The following is a 17,347-nucleotide window of genomic DNA, read 5'->3' as shown; positions in this document are numbered from 1 at the left end:
TCACCTAAGACCATCAGAAAACACATATGTAATTACATATTGTTTTTGTGATTAATCACTATGCTTTAATTATGTTCAATTTGTAACAATGAAAATACATCCTGCATATCAGATATTTACATTACGATTCATAACAGTAGCAAAATTACAGTTATGAAGTAGCAACGAAAATAATGGTTGGGGGTCACCACAACATGAGGAACTGTATTAAAGGGTCGTGGCATTAGGAAGGTTGAGAACCACTGAGTTAGATGAACATGGCTGCTTCGTCTATAACCCTATCACGGAGTTGGGGGAGGAGGGTTCTCTCAAAATTGGAGAGTCCCTTGCCAGAAAATTAGGAAAGACGCTGTCCACTGAAGGTAGGACATCAAGGTGAAGATGTTTCGTAGTCAGTTAGAGGTAGAAACAGTCTTTATTAAAGGATAGTGGGAGGCTCATCATAGATTAGAGGTCTGAATCTATGCAGGCAGGAACATGGCCTGTCCATAGCTCAGGGCTGGGCTGGGACAGTCACAGCTCAGCACATATGCCAGGGGCCCTGATATTACAGCTGAGCATCCTCACAGCAGGCGTTGTCCCTGATAACCTTAGATATTGGCACAAAAGAGAAAGGAGAAAAGTAAACATAAGAATAAGGCTAACTGTGCTCAGCTCTGAACAGCTTACCCCCGGGCCTGGTTACCTGGATTGTAACAATGACAGCAGTGATCACCTGACAGGCTTCAGTCAGTTTCCCACGCTCTTCATGTGCTGGCTCTCCTCAGCCATTGCTCAAAGGCTGTCTGGTGTTAGACAAGGCCTACAGGGTGTAACAGGACTCGGATTATTTAACAAGCAACCCATGTTTCCTTTCAGATCGAAACCCTTGAAGATGAAGGCAATGTGGTGATCCAAATGTACAAGCTCATTGAGCAGTATCAGGTTCCCACACCGCCTGAAGACTTTGCTGTCTTTGCAACCATGAAGCCATCCATTGTTGCTGTTCGGAATGCCATCGATAAAGCCGTAGGTGATAGAGACGCAAGCATTAAGCAATTTTGTCTGCATTTGGGTAAAGATCTTGAAGATCTAACCAATGAAGTGAACGACGTCAAGCTGCAAGCACAGGTAAGTTAAGGAAGATTTAAAAAAAAAATGTGTAAAGTTTGACCACTGTATTTTAATTGAACCATTTTGGGAGCCTATTTTATTTTAATCTGACTTTACTTCTGTTTTATATGACTTTATTCTGACCAATTAACATGGTCTTTGAACTTCTATTTCTGAACTCTCTTAAGTACTAAATACACTTCAGACCATTGCAAGCAGAGTATATACATAATAATTGAATTTTATTTATTCTGGCTTGTACTTATTATTCTAAAATGCGTGTTTTTATAATTTGTTAGCATATTTATAGCTACTTCACAATGAGTTTTCTTAGCCACCTATTCGAAAATTTCTATTTAGGAAGAGGCAGAATATAAAGCAATAATGATAATGAAGACTATTTGGTTAACCTGCACTAATTTTACTATACAAAAGATACAAGGGGAATTTTTTTATAATTTAAAATAGACATCTGGGTGGTTCTTAACTGACGCATATATGGACATCTGATTTTGTAATGTTCCATTTTAACATTGACTAAAACTTATCACAGAAGTATAGAACCATATAAAGTTATAATCAAATCAGGATAATTGGGAAAAAGTCAATGTCCATCAGCAAAGGATTAGTAAAATGTGTTAGGGTACATGTACCCAAAGGAATGCAAAACAGACTTTAAAGATTACAATATACATTTAAACGCATTAATGTGGGAATGTAAAAGTAGCTAACATGTATTGTGTACTTGTTATGTGTCAGGTACTAAAGTACTTTTGTATTTTCACACAGAGAAAACTGTACATAACTGTAATATCTGTACAGCTTAGTGAATTATCAGAAAGAGAACACATCATGTAGCCACTACTCGTGTCAAGAACTATAACATGACTGGTTCCTTTAGTGTCCCCTTTTATCACTAACTCTTTCCTCCTCTCCACATGCACCCCCTACCCTGAATTCTAAACTATGAATTAGTCTTGCCTGTTTATGAACTTCAATTACATAGAATCATACAGTAGTATGCCCTTTGATGTTCATTCCTGAGATCCATCCATGTTGCTGTGTGTGAACGTAGGTTATTATCCATGTTCATTATTATATAGTGTTTCATTGTATATCATAATTTAATTATCCACAGTCGATGGACATTGGGATTGTTCGTTTTGGGCAATGATGAATAATGCTTCCAGGATCATTTGCATGTTTTCACTCATTTAACCCTCAGAACCCTGATAAAGTTTTATTAGTCACAGTTTTATAGAGAAGGAGACCAAAACACAAAGAGGTTAAGTAATAATAAATGGAGGAACCAGACTTCAAGCTTAGTCAATCTGCTTCCAATGATTAATAGCCTGGTTAGCTGCTGCACTATATACTGCTTTCCATACAGAGCAGGCAATACAAAGTACGAGTGATTATCCTTTGTTTACAAACAGTACCTACGTGTATAGATGGGTTGCTAGAGAGAGCAGAAGTGCCAGCAAGTGCTTTATGTGTAGTCGTGCATTTTTAAAAGCATGATGCACACGCACAAGAGTGATAGCGGAGGTTCTCTCCAGCAAGTGCTCCTCCTCCAGAGGCTTTGGAATGAATTCATTCTCACTCCAGCCAAGAACTGCAACTTCACCATTTCCATAAATGGTACCATCTTACTGTCAACGACTGCCACTCCTGGTGATAAAGGGAATTGGAGGAAGACACCTAAATGTGGCCATTGATGATCACACAATTTATTTCCGTTTGAAATGTCTCTTTTGTTTTTATTTGGTCTCTTTGGCATAGATTTTAACTCAAAATTGGAACTCCCTGTCAAGCAGGTCTTCACCCTGGCTCCCCTCTCCTCCCCCCTGCAGCTCCATCAGGGGAAATCTGCATTTCCTCCCGGTGGGTGGAGGGGAGGGGTGTCTGGTCCACGTGCTGCCCTCTGGAACACAGGGCTTCCAGTGCAGGTTGGCTGGGGCTGGGGGTCCCGGACAGCTGCCAGCTCAGGGTCCTTCCTGGTTCTTTCAGTGCCATGCTAGCCCCTTCTGCTGCATTCCGCCATGTCTGCCATAGCCTGCAGTCTCAATCTGTGACTTCCTCATCCTGACCTCAGACTTTCTCTGTCCAGCAGTGCTTTCAGCAGTGCCCCTGCCAGCATCAAGGCCATGAGGAGTCCACGATCCCCTGCATGCCACTCCCAGCCAGGAGGCGCCAGAGCGCCAACCCAAGCCCCTTCCTCCTTGGACATCTCCCTTCGCTTTTTCTAACCAAGAACATGTTGCCATTTTGAGTGCAGGGACATGCTGTATCGGGGATGGGATCGTTGGCCTCCCCACACCACGGCTATGACAGCTCTGATTCCTCAGTTGCCTCAGATTCTCCCAAACCTGGTTAGGTGTTTTTACTTTGTTCCTAAATTTTTCCATTCCTGTTCATGGGATGGGGCTTCCACCCATCAGGTCAGCCAGAAAACATGTCTGACCATTGATTCTTTATGTTCTCTCTTCCTCCCTCTCAGAATTCAAAGGCTTTCTATTTTTTTATTATAAAATGAAAATTTGCCTTGTATTATAGTCTCTTCCTGCTTTTCTCTATTGCACTCACCTCTCTTTACCTGAAGTCACATTTGTGGAAGAAGTGTAGGACATGAAAGCAGATGAAGGAAAATATATTAGGTATTATTTAAAACTAGTGGCCCGGTGCATGAAATTTGTGCATGGGGCAGGGGGTGTCCCTCAGCCCGGCCTACACCCTCTCAAATCTGGGACCCCTCAGGGGATGTCCCACTGCCGGTTTAGGCCTGATCCCACAGGCGGTGGGACATCCCTCTCGCAATCCAGGACCGCTGGCTCCTAATCACTCACATGCCTGCCTGCCTGATTGCCCCTAACCACTCTGCCTGCCAGCTTGCTTGCCCCCAACTGCCCCCCCTGCCGGCCTGATCACCCCCAACTGAACCCCCCTGCCAGCCTGCTTGCCCCAACTGCCCTCCCTTCATGGCCTGATCGCCCCTAACCGCCTCTGCCTCGGCCCTGCCACCATGGCTTTGTCCGGAAGGACTTCTGGAAGGTCTTCCGGTCTAATTAGCATAATACCCTTTTATTAGTATAGATCATTGTTATCCCCATGGATAAGATTTTTAATGCATTTCCATAGTTTTTATAATACATATGTGTTGCATTACAATTCAGGTAAAGCCATCATTTTAACATATTTTATAAAAAGCAGAGTGAGAAGAGAATTTGAAAAATATGTTTTGAAAATGTTTGTCAATTTATTGCAATGGTCTACATCAAAAAGCAGGAACTGCTACTCAAAAGCTGCCTTAATTTTACAGGATCCCCAGATTTTGGATATTAATGCCGACCAGGACAAAATAAAGTCCCAACTGACTGAGCTGCAGTTAGTTCTGGATGATCTGCAGAAACGTGCATTTCAATATAAATCTTACCAGAAAAATTTCAAGGTAATGACAGCTCTACATGTGTTCTTATTTTTTTTGAATTTATTTTTATTATTTAGAGTATTACAGATGTCCCCATTTCCTCCCTTTGTCACCCTCCACCTGGCTCTCCCTCCGCCCAGACCTTCACCTAAATATTGTCTGTGTCCAGGTGTTAGAGCACCGGTTTTCAACCTGTGGGTCGACCCCTTTGGCGGTTGAACGACCCTTTCACAGACCATCCTGCATATCAGATATTTACATTATGATTCGTAACAGTAGCAACATTACAGTTATGAAGTAGCAACGAAAATAATTTCGTGGTTGGGTCACAACATGAGGAACTGTATTTAAAGGGCCAGAAGGTTGAGAACCACTGTGTTAGAGACACCTCTCACGGACACCAGAGAGCTGTTACAGGACAGCCCCCTGAGCCAGTGGGAGAGGGCTGTCCCCAACCTCGATCCACGTATTCTCACATAAATGAATTTATACGAGAGACCCTCACTGCGTTGTGAAAAGCCAACTAATTAAAGCATGCATCTTTATTGAAAAAAGCAAAAGCAAAGCAAGCAAACCTATACACTGGCTTATGAAGCAGACGGTCTCTCAGCTCATCTGAAGAGCAGGTTGGGTGGGGGTCTGAGGGATTATATACCCTCCTGTCTATAGGCTTCGGAATTCCTCTGCTGACTATTTTGGTGCAGATTAATTCTCAAGGTCCGTTTTTTTACATTGTTGTGGCCTTCCCAGAATTTATGAGAAGCACCTGGTAATTTTATCTTGCCAAGCCTTGAGATTGCTGGCTTCTCTGCTTAGGGGGTAAAACTGCCCGTTTTTCCCCCTTCTCTTTCCTCCATCCCTTTCTGTATTCTCTCATTAGGGAGGTTTTTAAACCATTTGCTCTGGTGCTCTGGGGAAGATAATGGCTGGTTAGTTAATAGCTGGCTGCAAATTGCCCCATACCGCTTGGCCTTGTTTTAACTTTCCTGTCTCAGTTTCTCTATTCCTCCTGCCCTGGAATCCTGTAACACATGGACTATGCATATATGCATATAAGTTCTTTGGCTAGTCTCTTCCTGCCCTCCTCCCCCCTTCCCTTTGAGAGCTGTCAGTCTACATGTGTTTTTAAAACATGTCCACAGAAATGACACTGATGCACAAGCACTTTCAACAGCGTTACTGTGAACATAGATCAGGGGTGGGCAACCTTTTTGTGAGTGCGTGCCAAAACCAGCAAAATCTCTGACTCAAAATTCTTCTGCGTGCCAACCCTAATTTTTTGAGAACATGTTACGCCTACTTGGTATCTCTTAAGGTGTACATATGTGAAGAACTTTGAAGAAATAAAATTCATTTGAGCGACAAAAACACAGTATACGATGATGAAAAATACGTTTGTTTTTTAATGTATACATGTACACTGACAATCCGACAGAAAACTTTATGACTCCGTTTGATATTATCAGTGGGACTTTTGCTGCTGCATCACTGATGACAGAGATTTTACATCAGGTTTATATTTCGTGACCTTCAGAGATATGCACGAGCTACTACTTTCATCCGTCAGGCTACTCCTATTATGAGACTTAACAAAATTCATCACTGAGAACAAAGATTCACAAGCGTATGTGGATGAAAACATGGAGAGTAACGCTGCTGCAAAGATTTTTAAACAGAAAACATTTTCTGGAATGGCATTCCAAGTCCTCAATAGTTCGTTTTCGACACTATTGCTCTTCCCTTCTCTCGTCAATCCATGTCTATGGTCTTTAAGATAACTTGTTATGTAAAATTATTTATTTATCTAAGATGCACCTACACTGAATTTATCTGAAAAATAAAAAAGTCGATATTAAGAAAAAAATTGTAAATGGAAGATTATAAGAGAGGGTTTCGCGTGCCAGCAAAAGTTACTGGCATGCCATGTTTGGCACGCGTGCCAGGGGTTGCCCACCTCTGACATAGATCCAAGTATGCTGCTCCTGTTGGCTGAAGAATTCAAAGCCCTACCTTAGTGGGGGTGGGGGGCTCACAATTTCAGTGCAAGTGACTTCCCTGGAGGTTCCCCACCTCTGAGCCAAGGCAGTCTTTAAAACACTTCAGGAAAACAGCTTCAGACGTCCCCTCAGCAGCGTTTCTCTCTATAGGATTCGTATACAGCCAGTGGGGTTAAAAAGAGGCAAGAGACCAGTTGGTCCTCTTCATCTTAAATCACCCCATTCCCTCCACCAGCTACTGTGCAAACATCTTCTTCCTCTTCTATCAGCTAAGCCCTAAAGGGAGTCAGTCTCAGTTTCTGAAGATTCATCTGTTTTCCAAAAAAGGCCAAGCATGTATAGGCATGTATGATCCAACTTGAGGAAAAATGCCCACGGTACTCTTGTGATACATGGATATTTTCATTCTAAGGAAATATAAAGAGTTATATTTTGTCACTCAAATGGAAATTTGAATTTACATGAGTGTGTTTTTCTTCATTTGTTTCTCTCTCTCTCCTTTCCCCAGTTAGGCTCCCCACATATTCTGCTTAGTCACTGTATCAAGAATTACTAATAGGAGGATAACAGGTATTTATATCTGAAAATTAAAGAGTGAATTTTGTTACATATTTAAAGGTGGAAGTTTCTAAGTTTGAAGATTTGGAAGTAGTTAGTGCTGAAGTGAAGCTCAAACAATTGCTCTGGGATTAACTCCACCAAGACTGGTTACAGGTAAAAAAAAAAAAAAAAAAAAAAAAAAAAAAGCTCTCAATTCTTAAATTCATGTTTGTTTTAATAAAACTTAAAATCTTTACATCAATTATAATTGTTAAGCAATTTTGGTGAAATATGCAATGTTATCATGTTATGGGAATTATTGTAATTTTTCCAGTGAAAAGCACAAAGGTCTTTCTGTCACTGTACTTTGTAGCATAATGCATGATGGGAAGGCAGCTCCTCATGTCCTCCGTTGAAGAAGGCTAACTGAAGGGAGCACCAGAGGACCTTGACTGCTTTGTGGGTTTTGAACCAGTGCTGTCATGATCCAGTGCACCCAAGTGTCCTTGAGGATTGTAGGTTTTTACTGGGGATCTGTACACTTCAGGTTCCTGCTAGCTTAGGTTCTGTTTTTATTGTCCTTCAAAAAAAAGAAAAGAAAAGGAAGCTATTTGTTCACTGTAGTAGAGTGGAATCAGAGCGATGAAATTTGGGCTCTTCCTTGGAGAGCTCAAAAGTAAATTAAGTTAATTAGGGGGCCAAGTACAATAGAATTTGGTTTCTAGGTTCTATCTTTATATTTAAATTTAACATGACCATCTGTACTTTCAATTGTGAAATGGACGTGTTAGAAATGCCACCAACTTCACAAACACTCTTTTACACTTGCTCATTCATCCTACCAGTGCTGATACCTATAACTAGAAGTCATAGGTCTGGGTTAAATAACAGTGACATAGGATATGTTCTCCAGATAAGGTTCCAGCTGCTGGGGATACCAGTGGAAAATAAAGAGGACAAAGTCCAAACCATCATAGGACTTACCTTTGGTGAGGAAAACAGAAAACAAGCAAACATCTGCTATAATAGCAGAGACTTTTAAGTGCTGTCCTATAACTCACTTGTCACTTATCTCAGAAGTAGAAGCTCCTGAGGAATAAAGAAGCTTAGAGAGTTTTCTGATCACCCCCAAAGATGAGGACAGTGGCTCCCAAAGTGGCAAGAATTCATAAAAAATGCACAAAAAGACCCATTAGGGGTTAGAAAGAAAATGTTGAATCTGGGGGGGGAAAAATGAAAATTTTAAAAATTTTCTGATGCCTCAGTCCCTATGACCATCTGACATTTCAATATATGTGTACACTTATATGTTTATATAACTGAAATATTTTTAAAGATGCATGAATATTTTGGGGTATCTTAAAATCCTTTATATTAAAGGGACACATAATCAAACAGTAGGAGAATACTAGGTGAGAAATTTATAGTTAGCAAGAGTAAAAATTGCTGTATATCGTCTTACAAGGTTGGGTCCTCAGGAATAAATTACAGGATTTGTAATAATGTGTTGATATAGGAGACAAGGACATGAAAAGAATAATAAATATGCCCGATAGACTATTAGAAATCTCAATAAGTAAAGCCACTTCCAAAAAAGTATAGAGTTGAGTTGGATTAACAATTTTGCTACTGGAAAATCTGAATAAAGTAAAAAATTCCGCTGTTTCAATCTAGCCCATTATCTTATATCTTAACTTCTTTTTTTCCTTTAATTTTCATAGTCCAAATTTGACAGCCTGGATCCGGAATCCCTAAACAGCCAAGTCTCTAAATATGCCAAATTTGTGACTCAACTGGAAAAAGGCTTGCCACCCAACAGTGTAGTGCCCCAGCTAAAATCTAAGGTGGAAAAAATGAAAGAAAAGGTAAGTTCGGTAGAAATTATTTCCAAAACTCCAATCAGTAATATTGCTCCATGCCAGTGATACTGACATCGGGAACTGCTCTGCACGCAGAGAGGAAAGAGCAGACAAACTCCATTATTGAGGAGGAACAGTCGGCCGCCCTGTCTTCAACTGGCCAAACTGTGCAGCTGAATCCCATGGCTGGAAGTGGCATTCAGAGTGAGAGTGCTTCCCCATCCACTCAGCCTATAGACGGCGGGACAAGGCCAGGGAAGCCTTGTCCATTGACAGCTCTGCCCCAAACAGCTCTGCCCTTTGTCCAGACGTGCCATGATGTGAGGGAGGTTGGGAAGCTCGGCAGTAGGTGTGCAGGGCTGGCTCTTTGAAACCTGTCACTGCTAAACCAGCGCTTGAAATGGGAAGGAAAAGGGAAATTATTTTTTATTCTTTTAAGCAAAAAAAAGAGATAAAGGACTGAAAGAAGACATGAGTAGGAAGAGTAAGCAAAGCTTCGGGCACAATGCGAAGCAAATGTTCCCTCTTGAAAAGAGTGTTTTTGTAGTTTTTTCTCCTTTAACCTTGCAATATCTAGTCAAAACAGTTCTTAAAGGTTACTTATGTCAGTTTCTTTATTGCCTTTGGTGTGCTTTTAACATATAATTTTAAAAAAATTCACTTGTCACCGTCTGCATTCCATCTTTTGTTCCTTGGAAATCCTGGAACTTGCATACAGTAACCTTGAAATCCAGTAAACTCATTTTTTATGGCATTTAATGGGAAAAGTCACGTAGCCAGCACATCAGTGTTGTACAGAATACTCCCATCACCACCCCCACCACCACCACCACCAAATTACCTTATGTTTTCCCTTTGCAGTTGCTCCATCTTCAGTCCCAACCCCAGGCAACCACTGATCTGTTTTCTGATCCTATAGTCTTTTCTTTTGCAGAATATGATATAAATTGAATGATACAATATGGAGGCTTTTGAGTCTGGCCTCATTCACTTAGAAAAATGCATATAGGCTATGCACTCATATCCAAATACATAACATACTCTTATAACTCAAAAATAAAAAAGGTAAAAAAAACACCTTTAAAATGGGCAAAGGATTCAATAGACATTTCCCCAAAGAAGATCCATAAAAATACGCTGAACATCATTAGTTATCAGGAAAAGACAAATTAAAGTCGCAATAAGATACTATTTTGTACCCACAAGGATGACTGTGATCAGAAAGACAGATTATAGGCAAGGATCTGGAGGAATTGGAAGCATCATATTTTCTGGTGAAATTATAAAGCAGTACAGCCTCATTGGTTTGGCAGTTTCTCAAAGCAACATAAACTTAATTTACCAAGTCACTCCACTCGGTATATACCTAAGAGAACTGAAAACATGTTCACATGAAAATTTGTATATGAATGTTCATAGCAACATTATTCATAACTAGAGGCCCAGTGCACAGATTCGTGCACCAGTGGGGTCCCACAGCCTGGCCTATGCCCTCTCAAAATCCAGGACCCCTCGGGGGATGTCAGAGAGCCAGTTTTGGCCAGATCCCTGCAGGCCTAATTAGAATTTAAAAAATCCCTCAATGTTGTTACATGAAGCAATAGTTCATTAAGTTTTATTGCTGAGTAATATTCCATTGTGTACATTACTACAGTTGATTATCTAATGTTTTTGCTAATGTTATGTGTTCTGTCTTTACATATACAACAAACACAATATATTGTCATTATTTTTGTTTTAGATAGTTAGCTTTTAATATAATAAAAAAGGAAACAAAATTTACCTTTATTCCATTTCCAATGTTCTTTTTTTCTTTGTATGGATGTAAGGTTCTGACTCAGCATATTCATTCTGCCTGAAGAACTTTCTTTAATATTCCTTACTGAGTAGATATGCTAACAATGAATTCCCTAAATTTCTGTTTTAAGAAAGTCGTTAATTTTTTGAGTGATGTTTTCACTGGGTATATAATTCTGAACTGACACGTTTTGTTTTGTTTTCATAAATTTAAAAGTATCCTTTCATTATCTTCTTGCTTGTATGGTTTCTAACAAGAAATCAGCTGCAGTTCTTTTTCTTGATTTTCTGTTGATAACATGTTTTTTTCTGTCTGGCCGCCTTCAAGATTTTATCTTTTCCTTGTTTTTTGGCAGCTTGTAATGCAATATGCCTAGGTGTGTGTTGATGTCATTTTGTTGTTGTTGCAGTTTTTATGGTTTGTATTTATTCTGCTTGGTTTTCTCTGAATTTTTTGGATCTCTGGTTTGGTATCTGTCTTTAATTTTGAAAAAAATGCAATGTAACTGCTTTTTCTTCAAATATCTCTTTTGCTCTGTTTTCTATCTCTTATTCTTCTGGAATTTTTATTACATGTGTTTTAGACGATCTAATATTGTGCCACAGCTCCTGCATATTAGGTTACAGGTTTTCATGGGGGAGGAAGGGGACACTAATTTTTCTCTGTGTATTAGTTTGGGGAATTTCTACTCATTTATCTTCATGTTCACTGATTCCTTAGCTGTGTCAAGTTCATCAAAGGCTCTCCTTATCTCTCTTACTATCTTTTTTATATCTAACATCTATTTAATTATAATTTCCATCTTCGTATTAACATTTTCCATCTGGTGTTGCATGTTGTCTACCTTTCCTATTAAAACCATTAATATATTCATCACACTTACTTTTTAAATTTTATTTATTTATTTATGTATTTATTTATCTTCACCCCAGGAAACTTTCCATTGATTTTTAGGTAGACAGGGAGGGAGGGAGGGGAAGAGAGAGAGAAACATCGATGTGAAAGAGACACATGAATTGGTTCCCTCCCGCATGCACTCTGACCAAGGTCTGGGATGGAACCTGCAACCTAGGTAGGTGCTCTTGGCCAGAAATTAAACCTTTTGACCCATCAGTGTGAGAGCTGACACTTTAACCACTGCGAAACACTGGTCAGGGCATTAATCACACTTCTGTTACAGTCCCTGTCTGTTAATTCTGACGTGTCATATCTGAGTCTGGTTCTGATTGTTTTTTGTCTCTTGGATGCATGTTTGTCTTGTCTTTTAATATACTACTTAAATTTTGGTTACAAGCCAACATTTTTAGATTTGTGTAATATAGTAAGTAATGCCTTTCCTTTCACTTGGCGTTTTGTGTGGCACGTTACGTTACACCTAGGTAGGAACTGGGGTACATTTGAGGTTTGATGTTCCTATAACTGCCTTCAGTATACCACAGCCTTTAAATTGTCCTAGTGATGCCTGTGTGTAGGGTTTGATCTGGTTTGCCAAAGATCATTGTTTCCATTTCCCTCTGACTTTGTGGCCTCCCTTTGTATTGTGCCCAGAAAGAATCTGTCTCTTATAGTTTTCCACTCTGTACTCCACTGTTTTTTCCACTCAATACTTGTTCGCCTGGTAGAAGAAATGAAAGGGGCAGGCCCTCATATTCTGAGTAAACTCTATCTTAACAAGGCATTGTGTCCCTTGTTCTCAGAGTTCTTACTTTCCTAAGTATTCCTGCCCCTCCTCTACCTGTAGTTAGGAGCCTAAAGTGTATTTCTGTCCCTCCCCTGTGGGTAGAGCTTTTTCTTTTCTGTTCCGTTTCTCCAAATATTTATAAATACCTACAATGAGTTATCAGCAATATCCTAGGTGAGAGTTTTTGTTCCTCCCTTCTCTGACATGAAGGCTTTGGGACCAGAAGGAAGCTAGGAGAGTTTGGATGGTTAGTTACAATAGTGGCTGCCGTTTCCTTCTCCTGCCAGCACCATAAGGTAGGCTTTCTGAGGAGTCTCCCCAATCTTTTCTATGAACACCTCTATATGTGTAGCCGCCGGGTACTTCACCCTCTCATGCTACCCCACACTCAGTCTTTAACAATTTATTTTTAAAACTTAACCGAGTCTTCCAACTCACTTAAGTGGCATCCCAGGGCAAGGTTCCCAGATAATCAAACTCTCAGGTTCTGTTTCTTGCTGTGGAGTAAACTGTGGGGACGACAAGTTTGAGTAAGTTCCCTGACCTGCAATTTAGGTTTCTGATGGGTTTGATACAAGTCATTCATTTGAAGTTTGTTCAGATTTTTCGTTGTTGTAAGAGATGTTCTTTCCAAATCTCTACATTCTCGGATTAAAAGCTGTGCTTTTAAGATAAAAAGCATGGGGCCTTTGAGCGTGTTTGTTTTCCAGCTGCCAGTTATCATGGACTTGAGGAACCCAACTTTGAAGGCTAGACATTGGGCAGCTATTGAACACACAGTGGATGCCTCCCTACTGGAACTTGAAACTCCATTAACCTTGGAGAAACTCTCCGAGTTGCATGTTTTCGACTTTGCCCAAGAAATCCAGGACATTTCAGGACAGGCTTCTGGAGAAGCTTCCTTAGAAATCATTCTTAAAAAGGTAAATATGAAAAACATATAACTTTCAGATCAGGTAAGGAAAGGTTTTCATATCAACAACTTTTGGGTTATCTAGATAGATTTTTCAACAGTGCAGCTTTCACCCTCTCATTATCAATCATCCTTCTATTGTTTCCTTATATGTATCATCATTATTATTGTTATCACAATTATAAACATCTTCCTTCTACTAAGCTTATAGCCCAACATAAACATAGCTTGAAATTTGCATGTTTATATAAAAAAACCACTTACCAAAGAATATCTTTTACATCAAAATACATTTTCTTTCAAACTACTAGAAAAGACTATGTGAAATACTTCAAAAGATGTTGAAAAAAGTTCTCTATTTAGTATACTTAACCTCTTTTCCCTAAAAATTCACACATACTTACCAATCAAATGTGTATCAAATGTGTAAAATGATTTTTTCCTTTTAATTACAACACAAAGTGATAGGAAATACACATTAAAGTATCACAAGTTATTCATATGTATTAACATCGTTCAATAAAATTAAGTAAAGCAGGGTTATTTAGCTGAGAAAAGGCTTTTAAAAGTTGTAAAGGAGGAGAATGGGATTATTACGTCTGTTTCACCTATTTCATTTCACATGCATTTATTAAGTACCTAAACATAAATGAACTTAGATATCCTAAGACTTGAATTCTTTCTAAGGTGGAGGATTCATGGAAAACAACTGAATTTGTCGTTCTCCCTCACCGAGACACCAAAGATGTATTTATCCTAGGTGGCACAGACGACATACAGGTGGGTAACTGGGTTATTGAAAACTTATGGTGAATGTTCTGGCCAGAACTAGTTCTAAATCTTTTATGGGAGATTATGATAGAGAAATGGAATATGAGTTATTAAATAAAAAAATTTAATTAGGAAGGAAAAGTATGGGATTTGATAGACATAGATGAGAATGAAGGGCACTTCAAACCATTTAAATGAAGCAAAGAAACATGAATGAGTATTTCAGGTTTATAGCACACCGAGAAGCTAAATTCACTTGAATTTTCTGAGAGTAGGAGTACATGGCCATGCTCTATATGCTGTGTGTTTGGAATATTCTTAGTGACTTAAAATCCAAAGACACATTTGTTTAGCAAAGGGATCTGGGTCTTACAGCTCAATTTAAAAAGCAAAACCCTGGTCTATTAGGTTGTACCCAGGCCAGAACTGGAGATGAAATGGCTTTACCAGGTATCGGCTGGTAGAGCAAGTTCAGATGTTACTCTGGACAGTGGATGGGAGAGCAGACTCAAGATGAAAGTCGGTCAGTATAAGGCCAAGTGATGCTAGGTGATGGGGCTTTTGCTCTCAAGAAGCTTATAATTTAAATAAAGCAACTGAAATCCTTTAGATTAGCAGACTTTTTTTTAAATGCATATGTTCTGTGAGAGTTGCTATAGTGTAAGGGGGAGAAGTGGGGTTGGAGGTAGAGGGAAAACTGTCTATAATCATTCAGAGCTTGATGTGAATTAATCTAAATTTCCTCTTCCTAAAGATAATTGAGGGTAAGTGGTGTTTCATTGGTTAGAAAAGACAGCTAATTTTTCTGTCTTTTGTTAGTTTTGAGTACTTTGAGAAATAAAGGCCTGGATGACTAAATAGTGTTAAGAAGGTGCCAGATACTTTAGAGTGAGAGAGAGAAGAGAGTTGAACCAGACCAAAACAAATGCCAATAATAATTACAGAAACAGCAAAGATTTGGCAATCAGACAACCGTTTATGGCATTTGAGAGGACATGATACTGGGTGGTACGCCATAGCAAATAGGATATGGAGGGAAAGTGGATGGGGAGGTACCAGTATGTCCGGCTAAGCTATTCGTTCAAGAAGCAAGGTTTTAAATAGACTCTTGGGGCTAAATACCTGTAATTATCTTTGAGAGCACAAGCACATGATGTTGCATCATTTTCTTCTTCTTTCTTTATAGGTCCTTCTTGATGACAGCACCATCAATATCAACACCATTGCCTCGTCACGTTATGTTGGGCCACTGAAAACTCGAGTGGATGAATGGCAGAAACAAATTGCTTTATTTAATCAAACACTGGTGAGTTTGATTAAACTCACCGATAAGTTCATTTCAGGGACTCAGAGAACTGGAGGGTCACTGGACCTTAGAAATCATTTGTTCAATCACTTAAATAAGACATAATTTAGATGTAATATTTCATTGATGACACCTTATTCTGTTCAGAATGTAAGGAAAATTCAAATCTGTTGGAGCCCTTCTTTCCAAGATTATCCCATCACCCTTGTATTAGTCATTATTGCTATGAAACAAAATACCACACACTTAGTGGCATAAAATAATATGCATTTATTATTGCGTAGTTTCTGTGGGTCAGTAGTTCGGGTGTGGCTTAACTGGGTCTCCTAGTTTGGACTTCACAAGAATTCAGTGAAGCTGTGGTCCAGGACTGGGTTCTCATCACCGATTCAACTAAGAAGGGATACACTTTCAAGCTCCCTCGGGTTGCTGGCAGAAATGATTTCCTTGCAACTCTGGGATTAAGGGCTTCAGTGTCTTGCTAGCTGTGCTCTGGAGGCCATCCTCAGATCCTTCCTGTTGCCCTGGGTTTTTTTCTATGTGGACTGTCCCCAGCATGATGACTCGCTTCATCAATCTAGCAAGGTAGAGAAAGACTCCCGGCAAGATGAATACACACATAATTGTGCACATCCTGGTACCTTTGCCATGTTCTCCGTGGCTGTAGGCAAGCACCCAACACTCAAGGGCAGAGGATCACACAAGGTTGTGAACAGCAGATCTTGGGGATCACCTTAAGAGTCTGGCCACAACAACCGCCTAGTTGTAGGAAAACACTGTTGCTTGAAGACTCCTTGGTACCTTTTCTTGTGGCACACACCTCCCTTTTATTTGATTCTACTTCAGATTATCCCACCGCAAAGCAGAAAACTCACCCACACGGATTGCACTTTGTTCCCATCCAATCCCTTTCTTAGACTTCAGCTTTTTAGCTTGATTTAATTGTGTTTAGGTTTCTATATACATATTCTAAGATGAAGAATTATCTGTGAAATCATAAAGCCACTGGTAGGGGGGACAAAACACAATTTTTTCCAACTTTGTTTCATAGGGATCTTTCTCAGGAGTTCATCCTCTTCAGTGAACACTTTATAATCTGGCCCGTGCCTAGCCTTCTTGTACTGATGGCCGAGCCCTCTGAAGGGAGGGGCTATCGATCAGCATAAAGGACATGTTCCCATAGAGGATCCTTAAAAGAATCCAATGCTGACTATTGGGGCTCCTCCAGAGATTAGAAAGTGTGAGACCTGGGATAAACCAGGAAGTAGTTTTACCATTAGGGCTTACATGTAACCCCCAAATCTTGAGTAAGAAGTGAGAAACCTTTTCATGGATCTTGGGCAAGAGGCACAGAGAAGGGGAGGTCTATAGACTTGAGTTCTGACTGCATTTCTGGTTTCTTTGATTAACAGTGGTTGTCTCTATGAGGAAAGCAATGAATAATGCTCTTCTTCCTCCCATTCTTCTGTATTTGCCACGTTCTGTCGTTAGCAGGTTTTACTTTTTTGATTGAAAAAAATGAATCATATATTTCTTTTTTTAAAAAAAGGGGGAGAGGAAAGACTATACACATAATTGAAAAACATTTTTTATAATCCTTTCTATACAGGGTGAGGCAAAAGTAGGGTTACAGTTGTTCATGTGGGAAAATAATACAGTAATTAATAGAGAATAATACAAAAAGAAATGATGTTTCATATGCTCATGACTGTAAACCTCCTTTTGTGGCAGCCTGTATTTGGAACTAGTCACTAACCTTACCACTTCCCAACCCTTCAGGTTTCTTTAAATAAGCATCTTGCCACTACTCCCCACCCCCAATGTCTCCTTTGGGGATTTTAACCCTTCTCTGGGTCCATCCTAGCGACCACACAGTAGACTCATTATAACTATTCAGTAGAAAATGGGTTGAAATTGGGGTGAGGTGAGTCTTGAACTCTGTAAGAAGTTTCATTTCAACAGA

General features: G+C 39.7%; 1 protein-coding gene across 1 annotated transcript in view; it reads left to right on the top strand.

The window, feature by feature from the left end:
- Nucleotides 1–17,347, top strand: part of DNAH6 (dynein axonemal heavy chain 6) — a 225,389-nt gene that overhangs the window by 65,787 nt on the left and 142,255 nt on the right. The window contains 7 exon segments of the mRNA XM_023763522.1: nt 859–1,110; nt 4,412–4,540; nt 7,135–7,230; nt 8,778–8,921; nt 13,105–13,317; nt 13,995–14,087; nt 15,265–15,384. Coding sequence (XP_023619290.1) covers nt 859–1,110; nt 4,412–4,540; nt 7,135–7,230; nt 8,778–8,921; nt 13,105–13,317; nt 13,995–14,087; nt 15,265–15,384 — 1,047 coding nt within the window.

Source organism: Myotis lucifugus, unplaced genomic scaffold (assembly GCF_000147115.1).
Source record: "Myotis lucifugus unplaced genomic scaffold, Myoluc2.0 scaffold_290, whole genome shotgun sequence".
NCBI lineage: Eukaryota > Metazoa > Chordata > Mammalia > Chiroptera > Vespertilionidae > Myotis > Myotis lucifugus.
The sequence above is the reverse complement of the archived record's forward strand: the minus strand, read 5'-3'. Positions and strand labels throughout refer to the sequence as shown.